Genomic DNA, 10,151 nt, shown 5'->3' with positions numbered 1-10,151 from the left:
TCATTTGTCCCGGGCCCAGGTAGAGAGGGGGCCCAAAATTGGATTTCCATTACATTGTATGTATTGGATGGGGGCCCCTTGCAGATGACTTTATCCTGAGCCCAGCAAAAGCTGTCAGCAGCCCTGTGCACGGGTAAGACATGAATGCAATTTTAAAGTGAAGTGAAGTGAATTTCCAACTCCCATTGTGACACAGCACACAAGTGTTCACTGTACATTGCACACAACAAAATTGCATTTATACCTCACCCGTGCAAGGGGGCAGACCCCAATTGTGCCCCAAGGGAGCAGTGCGGTGGGACGGTACCATGCTCAGGGTACCTCAGTCATGGAGGAGGATGGGGGAGAGGACTGGTTAATTACTGCCCCCACCAACCTGGCGGGTCGGGGGTCGAACCGGCATCCTTTGTTTTACAAGTCTGACGCCCTAACCGTTTATTTACCCATGACTGCCCGTAAAGTTGATGTTGTGATGGCTGACTTTGTAGAGGCTTTGTAGGCCTATGATGTAAAATTTTAATAGGGCAAAATTGTGGGTTTGTCCTAGAGTAAACAAAGACAAACCATTTCGGCTAGGCCTACTTGAGAAAAGAAAAGAAAAGAAAAGAAAAGAAAAGAAAAGAAAAGAAAAGAAAAGAAAAGATAAAGAAGGGGGTTACCTTGCTCAATTCCAAGATGACTAGGGGCTTATACAGTTCACGGGTGTTCAGGAATATATTATATATATATATATATATTAAAGTAGGCCTAAGGCATTATTGATGGTAAAACGAATGCCACCTTTGCTTGCTTTCCTCTGACTTCATTTCGTGCAGCAGGAGACCCAGTTATATGAGTTGGTTTGCGCACGTACACCTACGGAATCCGCCTGCAGCAGGACGAGGGAGGAAAAAACTTTCTTCAGCTATGTGCTGCTTTCTGATTGGCTATGATGCATCTGTCCGGTCTTAAAACTTTTCCGTGTCGAAACTGATGCTGAAAGACAATGTAATGAGGGAAGTTTCAAACCATCTCCCACTGCGGGATTTGAAATACTCTATAGTTATTTTTATAACAGGGTTGATCTAAATACATAATGATTTCAACGTAGAAAAATCGCTTGCTGCGTTTTTAATTAGGGTAGGAACTATCCGTTGACTGTCGTGAACCCGGAAGAAAAATGTAAACACAACATCTCAAGTATGGCGGCGGGCGGTGGCAGAATTACGCCCATGAATAACAACTTTAGAAGACTAACCTGCACGATGGGGTTTCGATTCTCTTTCAAGACAGTCTGCTTGTTTTTGCTACTTCAAATTACCACCGTCCGCTCGGATATCACAGACGGCAATGCAGAACATCTCAAGCGGGAGCATTCACTTGTGAAACCTTATCAGGGTGAGTGCGAGGTGAACTGATGAAGCACTTGATGAAGCACCTGTCATTGCTAACAATCCTGATGACAGTTTGGCGGCTGGTCTTCAAGGAACATGTGAAGAGATAGTGTCACCTATGGTCTGTTGACTGGCAGATCTTTGCTAAATGCATGCATTGTCACTATCAGGTTAGTGGTGTTGCTCACACAAGGAATCGTGGTGTCTTCTTCAACTGTCACACGAATTACTTCATGGAAGCAAGTCAGAAATGAAAGAACTGTAAGACTTAATAGGTTTCTTGTGATAGTCGTAACGTTGCGGTGTTGTTATGGGTTCAGTGTATTATTTGAGAGCTACACTGTTGCAACACGTTAACAAAATTAGATCACCCCTTGTCTGTAGACTACAGTGTAGCGTTTGATGTTTGGGAGGTTCTGTTGGCAACAATGTGTAGTGTGGTTGAATTCCGGAAGTAATATGCTGTTTGCTTTTACTACAGGGTGAAGTTTGCATTGCATGGGAAAGAGAACATTTGGGTGTGTTTACTTTGTGGTAGTCAAAGTGAACTTTTGTAAACTACTGTACAGACATTGCATAGTGAGATTGAAATTGAATTTCCAAATGAGCTATTTAAACACACACACACACACACACACACACACACACACACACACACACACACACACACACACACACACACACACACACACACACACACACAAACACACAAACAAACACACACGAATAAGTATTGTTGTAATTGTGCTGTTGGGCAGGAGTTGGGAGCCAATGGGATTTCTCCGGTAGCACCTTGGTGACGAGCCAGTATGTCCGCCTTACGCCAGATGAGCGCAGCAAGGAGGGTTCCATCTGGAACACAGTGGTAAGTGGTGGGCAAATGACGTTTTGTTGAAGCTCTGAACAATTTAGGCACATTGTTTCAAAAATTGGGTTAGTACTTGGGTTAGTTTAAGTAACAAGGACCTCTCCTGATGAAAAGCCATGGCTGTACATTAACCCATTGACGCCTAAAGGGCGGGTTATGCTTCCTACTTGTGCCACAGAGTGAGCTTGTCGCAGCCATGATGCAGTTAATTTTGGTTTATGCCCTGTTTTGAAGCACGGTCTGCGCGATGTCATTCCGCGCTCAAACTGCCTTCAATACAAAGAGTAAACTAGACGTGTCGGATTGTTTTTTAGCATCACAGACTCGACGACAATGAAAATGAAACATTAAATCTTTATATCACGTGCATGTTTGATCGCACTGGCAGCCACAGTGGTAGTTTGGAACAAAGAAGTGGCTCATTTGTCGAGGACGAAGCGGAATGTTTCCTCGACCTCGGAACCACTGTTCAACTGTCCAAATAACTTCAGCGTCGTAACTTGCAAGCGCATGTGTTGTCTTTGGTTCGTGTAAATAAATCAAACAACAAAGCACGGGCAACTTATTTAATGAAGAGCTCACAGTCCGTAGACCGACGAAGGTTAGAACAAGGAAGTAGCGCTTGTTCTCGACTCGAGGACAGAGCAGGCTGGTCGAGAGGACCAATCAGAGACCTATTTTCGCCGTTCGCGCCGTCGCTCCCTGCGTCGAGACACAATTTTGGGGAGGTGCCCCAGAGTACCTGCGTGATGGGGTGATGGGGGGGGCTTCACTCCGTTAACTGCGCGGCTCACTGCATCATGATGCAGTGACGCTGATCTCGAGGCATAAACCACCCTTAAGGCACCTGCAAAAAAGGGTGCTGAATGCCTGAGCCCTTTTTATGAAAAGCTGCCCTCAGCCTATAAAAGCCTAATCTCAGCTTCTGAAGCACATAAAAATATGCATTAAGTTGCATTTAAACGCTAAGACCCTCAACTTCCATTATGTGTTCATTCATCTCAAACAAACAGAGATTTTTAATATAGTTGTCTCAAATCTCATGAGCCTGAATGTTGTGTAATGCAGCTCCAGGCGCCAGGGCCAATGTTGCACAACGCAACATCAGGCATCAATGGTTTAACCATAGATTTTACATTCTACCTCTCAATTTGTCTGTGATAACTGTGATAGCCCACACATCTATGACTGAGCTTGTGTTTTTGCACACGGCTTCCCGACATTTGATATTTTACTGACGGGGATAGCGTGGCCAACATAATAAACATCTTGTCATAAAAAGATGGCACATATTTTCATGACTTGGGCGATCAGAGTGAAGTTTCCCATGTGTCAAAATGACCTCCCCTCATATGGTGACCCATTGTCTACTATAATATTGGTGCGAGTGTAATGACAGTCAAAGCATGAAATTTCTACGCTACAAGCTATGTAGGCAGGGAAAAGACAGCATGGCTTCTCCACGAAAAACGGGCCTGAGTCAATGAAAGGTAGTCAATTAGAGAACGAGGAGGGATCGAAAGCCGATGACGTGCACTACCCTCAAAGTACAGTACAGTACAGTGTGTAAGATCCCCCTTCCTCAACTTTCGAGGGTGCAGAAGTCACAACACAGAGGCCATTTAGTATTTGTATCTGACTGTTTCTTGTGTGTGTGCATAGCCCTGCTTTCTCAAGGACTGGGAGATGCATGTGCATTTTAAAGTGCACGGGTCGGGGAAGAAGAACCTTCATGGAGACGGCATTGCTCTGTGGTACACTAAGGAGAGGCTGCACCCAGGTAAAGGATGGAATTTACACTACAGTCTCTTCTCTTCTCTTCTCTTCTCTTCTCTTCTCTGCTCTGCTCTTCTCTTCTCTTCTCTTCTCTTCTTTCGTCTTTTGCCATCTCTTCTCTTCTCTTCTCTTCTCTTCTCTTCTCTTCTCTTCTCTTCTGTCGTCTTTTGCCATCTTCTCTTCTCTTCTCTTCTCTTCTCTTCTCTTCTCTTCTCTTCTCTTCTCTTCTCTTCTCTTCTCTTCTCTTCTCTTCTGTCGTCTTTTGCCATCTTCTCTTCTCTTCTCTTCTCTTCTCTTCTCTTCTCTTCTCTTCTCTTCTCTTCTCTTCTCTTCTCTTCTCTTCTCTTCTCTATTCTTCATTTCTGTAAGCATGTTGAGCAGTCCTTTCCCTTACCTGCATGCATTGCTTGCTTTGTGTCGCTTATGCTACATTTCATTTCTATATTTATTCCACATCATATCCTTGTTTTTGTTTATAGTTTGTGTGTTGTTTATTTACATTCCCTCCACTCCCTCACCCCTTTGTTTAGGCCCAGTGTTTGGAAATCAGGATCATTTTGCTGGCTTGGCTCTTTTTTTGGATACCTTCCGCAATGACCTCCACGGCATGGATGTAAGTGTGTGTGCGAGTGCTTTTGCCTGTGCGGTCTATGCATGGGCTCACAGATAACTTTCTGTCCACAGGGCCCGTTTATGGCAGCATAGCCCACTTCTATGGGCTGGCTATAGTACTAGATACCTACCCTAATGACGACACCTCTGAAGTGAGTTGATGAACTGTTCTTTTTGTATTCGAACGCCATCACTGTTATTCACCCTTGTTGCCTTTCTGCTTCATCCTCTGTTGGCTTTTTAAGCAAGGCCTTTTCAGTGACTTTTGTTTTGTGGGGTTTTTTGTTACTCATTCGTATTTTATTTTTAGATGTTTTAGATGTAACAAATAACTGCAAGGGTTATACACTCTCACTGTTTTACTTTTTTGGTACCACTATGTTTTTTTTTTTTGCTGTTTTTTAAATATGTTTTTTCTGTCATCTTGGGATCACAAGTCATGAGGCGTGTTCAACTTTCAGGTCCCCGCTTTAGATATTTACGTTTTATCGCTTGTCAAAGCAGCCAAGTTGTAAGCAAATGGACTTGTTAGCTTGCTTACATTACTTTTTTGCTTGCCTGCTCAGAGTACCATAACCTGGATAAATGACTTGAATCACACTAACCAATATAGCCCGTGTGAAAACTGTCTTTTGCCTGCTGAGGATGTAAAGAAAGAACTTATCAAATGTCAATGTCTTTGGTGAGGTGCTGGCTACTGGCATAGTTCAAACATAATGTAAACATAAACATAATGAAGATGGCACACACTCTGCTCAATGGTTTTATTAAATGAAATGACATTTCAGCTGTTTGGCCTTTTTTAAACTACGAACTCTGGTAGTCAATTTTAAAGAAAGCCAGGGAGCTGAAAGGTCACATCACTTAATGAAGCAGAACCTGCAGCATCTTCATTATTTCTTTTTTTATTTCTTTTTTTATTTTTTATCTTCATTATTCCTATTGTCATTTTCTGGCTGATGATGACATCTAACTTGTCATTTTCCCCCACTCCTCCTTTTTCCGCATCCAAGAGGTCGTTTCCCTACATCTCTGCGATGGTGAGTAACGGCACGGTGCCGTATGACCACGGTAAAGACGGGCGTCCCACAGAGCTGGGAGGGTGCTCTGCTGAGATCCGCAACAAGGAGCACGACACCTACCTGGCCATCCGCTACTCCAAGGGCCGACTCACGGTATGTGAGAGCCACAATTCCTACTGTTCCTGTGTCTGTGTGAAGGAAATTATTCCAGAATTAAACGGCCGAAAGCATGCACAGACACTACACCTCAATCTGCGTGATGGACACAGTAGGAACAACAAAAAATCTGTACTATTCCTTCAAGCAGGAGTGTTCGAGTAACAGGATTTCTAGACTCGTTGTTTGATTAAAATTGTTTAAGGGCCCTTGAGCTAACTTTTACAATGTGTATGTATGGGCAATTTCACTATATCTGTTATGACTGTTTTGTGATTTGTCAATTGGCCTTCCTGCTATCTGTTGTAACAATGCATGCTTTTTGTGATGCATGCAATTGTTGTTGAGCCACTCAAATTTCCCCTGGTGTAAAGTTTGTTGCCTGAGCAATGAAAACATTGATCTTCACAGTCACCAACATACATAGTTCTCCTATTGAGTCACATCACATGTACAGTAAATAGTTCTTTCAATGGATTCTATTTATTTTTGCCAATAGACTGTAAATTGAAATAGCTACATTTATAGAAGGGCTTAATGTCGTACTGGCAAACAGTGCCAAGAAGCTTCCATTTTGTGGAATCACTTTCCCTATCACATGTTTTCAATACCACAGACACTACACTATAATGTCATATGACCTTCAGAATAGGGCAGAGTATAATATGTAAAAGTAATTCCACTGCTTGACCTTGGATTGTCAACCACCATCAGCAATGTATCAGCAATCAGTATAATAATGTATGCAAGTAGAGGACAGATAAGAAAAGCTCTATTCAGATTGAGGACCATATTATTATGTTCTATTATGTTCGCCTATTCTGGCGAGGACGTTGGCTATAGAAATTGTGCGTAATGTAAATGCTTCTGTGGTAAGCTAGGATTTAACAAGAGTGTTGAGGTCGTGTGTCGACGTTAACGTGGCCTTATTGTGTGTGCGTGTGTGTGGTTGGTCAGGTGATGGTGGATGTGGATGACAAGAATGAGTGGAAGGAGTGCATAGACATCGGAGGAGTGCGGCTGCCCACTGGCTACTACTTTGGAGCCTCTGCTGCCACGGGAGACCTATCAGGTATGAACAGCAAAAGGAACACACACACACACACACACACACACACACACACACACACACACACACACACACACACACACACACACACACACACTAACTTTCTGTCTGACACACATAAACTTAAAACACTACTTTATCGGTCTTTTCGCCTGTCAAAAGTACACATGTAAAATGGGAAAATTACAACAACAGCAATACAACCAAGGAAAACGTCCTGCAACTAAATGAGCACAGTCTGAGCAACATGGCAGTGTTTCATATCAACATGCTTTTCAGAGACATGCACAATGTGAGGCTTGATAAGCATATCCAGCGTGGCTTTTCACTGATTACAAAGGCATGAATGGGGAAGGCAAACACAGAGGGCTAGATAGCCCACAAGCAACAGAATCAAGGCCATTGGGAGATAGGGTATATACCCTGTTAGAGGAATACTATGTGCTATGAATCCTTTCTAGTCTTCCTAGTTGAAAAGGTAAATGTACTTTGGCATGTCCCTTCATTTTATACTTTCTACACGTGCATGCTTTTAATGAGTGAGATGCTTTCTATCTACTGTACATACATCTACATCATACATCTACATCAAGCCTACATCTACATTGTTCTTGTGGAGGAAAAATAAGTTCTATTCTGTTGAATCATCTCTGTTCCTGTTGGATTCTCTGTCTCTCTCTCTCTCTCTCTCTCTCTCTCTCTCTCTCTCTCTCTCTCTCTCTCTCTCTCTCTCTCTCTCTCTCTCTCTCTCTCTCTCTCTCTCTCTGTCTCTCTCTCTCTCTCTCTCTCTCTCTCTCTCTCTCTCTCTCTCTCGTGTGATTGGCAGATAACCATGACATCATCTCCATGAAGTTGTACCAGCTGATGGTGACCCACTCTGCAGATGAGGAGAGCCTGGACTGGACCAAGATCGAGCCCAGCGTCAGCCTGCTAAAGTCCCCTAAAGGTACACGCTCTGTCCTGGCCTGGAAGGTGTCTGAAAGGGCCTCTCCACACACCAGGCACTCAATTTGAACCAAACCCTTGTAGAGTTGTTTGGTTTGTTGTTTTTTATTGAACTGGTTTGAACGTGGGTGTGTACAGAATCCGCCAGACTGAGACCTAAAAAGAGGTCTTGCATAGGAATAATAGGTGGAGTTGAATTGCAAGGTAGTTATTGATGTAGTGGAACGAACACGGTTTCATTCTCCTGGATGTATCATGGGGTCCACTTGATTCCAAACCAATAAAACATTCAAACGCGTGGCTCTGTCAAGTCTTCATATTAGGCTAATTTTCAGTTTGCAAGCAGACCAGATTATATTACATTACATTACATTACATTGCATTTGGCAGACGCTTTTTGAACCAGAGCGACTTACAATCGAGGACATCATAAAGCTGGGTTTTTTTTCGGCTTCTGCCCTGTGCTGCGTATGCCATTTTAAGTTCCAGAGGTGTCAAAAGTAAAACGAAAAGTAAATTCATGGTGTACGTACAACACTACCACATGATATTGCATACAGTAGCTTTTACACAATTTACCCCATTATACTCACCACAAACCCACCACAAACATGAGCTAACCAGAGCTGAGTCCGCTGATTATAAGACAATTACACAGGTGTACTTTTTACTCAGATAAGTTACCTGTGTTGGAGGGAAACGGTTTCTTTTTTTTGGACTTTTACTTTACTTTTGACACTGTTTTTAACCTCCTCTGTCTCCTCTCTCTCTGCTTCCCCAGACAACATTGACGACCCGACGGGTAACTTCCGTGGCACTCCACTGACGGGCTGGAAGGTCTTCCTGCTGCTGCTGTGTGCTCTGCTGGGCATCGTGGTGTGTGCTGTAGTGGGAGCCGTCGTCTTCCAGAAACGACAGGAGCGCAACAAGCGCTTCTACTGAGGCAACGCCTTTAAACACACACACACACACACACACACACACACACACACACACACACACACACACACACACACACACACACACACACACACACACACACAAACAAACAAACAAACAAACAGTACATGTACATACACTATATGTGACATAAGCAGAAACGCATACACAGACACATGTGCAGACAAACATCTGCACGCACACACACTTACACTTACGTAAAAACTCAAACCACACACACACACACTCTCTCTCTCTCTTCACCATGCAGACTCTGGACTACGGCCACCGTGGTGATGGCAATGTGAATATTTTTTAAAACACTTAAGCAGAGAAGCAAACGGAGGATTGGATCGAATCGCATCATGGGTGACACCAGGAAATACGCTTCTGGTTTTGCTAAATGGCCGAACCAGAGGGTGGCTAGAAAGCTGTCACGTGTTTATTTGAACCATTTGAACCAATGGCTGTATATTCTCTGGACATAGGTTCAAGGTATTTAAATCAACTCTAAATTTTGCAACCAAAAAACACATTTCCTAATTCGGAATTACCAATCAGAAACATTCAATATCACATGGCTTGTTAAAAATGTGTCAAATCTGTTGGTGTTCTTGGTGTCCATTCTAATATACAGTCATTAGTACAAAGCGCTTGTCTTTAAATCAGATCATAACAATGCAGACCAACCCTTGTCTGTGAACAAAAATGGTTCTGTTTTTTTGTTTTTTCTTGTAATGTATTTGCTGTTTTTTTGTTTATGCTTTTCTAGATTGCACCCTACTCCCCATGCATTCCCCGTCAGAGCAGGTTTACACATGAGCGAGGTGTGATTTTATGTCATTTTTTATTTTCAATGCACTGTTAGACTCACACGCTTTCTCTGGATTCTCAATGGGGTTGGGGGGGAGGGGGGGTGTTGTTAAAGGGACACTGTGCAGGAAATGGTCAAAAAAGGTACTACAACTATGCTGCTCATTGAAACTGGGATGCCTATTGCCTATTTGATCTTTACATGAAAATTTACTAAGTACCGGTAATAAACAAATATTTTCTAATATGGTCCAGTCATTTTTGCAGCTAAAATGGCTATTTTTGGAAATTCAAAGTGGCGGACCATGGAGAAGATCCCCCTTTTCATGTATGAAAAATGCAATTTTTCCAGTCATAATGAATACTTGCTGAATGAATTTGATGCTGGTGGTAACTATTCATGAAAAATGTAACATTAGTGAATGGGCAGCATGAATTCTGGAAGTAAACAACTAAAAATCTCACACAGTGTCCCTTTAAGGAAGTGGGATTGAATTGGGGGTCTATACTGGAGAGTGGAGGGTTTTTTTTTCTGGAGGCGGGTGGGGGGGCTGTTGCATCTTCCCACTGATATGATG

General features: G+C 42.9%; 1 protein-coding gene across 1 annotated transcript; it reads left to right on the top strand.

Moving 5' to 3' along the window:
* The first annotated feature begins 1,142 nt into the window (after positions 1-1,142).
* Positions 1,143-8,812, top strand: lman2 (lectin, mannose-binding 2). The gene is made up of 8 exons (XM_063187867.1): positions 1,143-1,377; positions 2,132-2,238; positions 3,904-4,021; positions 4,548-4,630; positions 5,643-5,804; positions 6,765-6,879; positions 7,703-7,822; positions 8,603-8,812. Exons 1-8 carry the CDS (start codon positions 1,182-1,184, stop codon positions 8,761-8,763), a joined length of 1,062 nt encoding a protein of 353 aa, XP_063043937.1. The 5' UTR covers positions 1,143-1,181; the 3' UTR covers positions 8,764-8,812.
* Positions 8,813-10,151: the final 1,339 nt, after the last annotated feature.

This window comes from Engraulis encrasicolus, chromosome 22 (assembly GCF_034702125.1).
Source record: "Engraulis encrasicolus isolate BLACKSEA-1 chromosome 22, IST_EnEncr_1.0, whole genome shotgun sequence".
In the NCBI taxonomy this organism is placed as follows: Eukaryota; Metazoa; Chordata; class Actinopteri; order Clupeiformes; family Engraulidae; genus Engraulis; species Engraulis encrasicolus.
The sequence above is the reverse complement of the archived record's forward strand: the minus strand, read 5'-3'. Positions and strand labels throughout refer to the sequence as shown.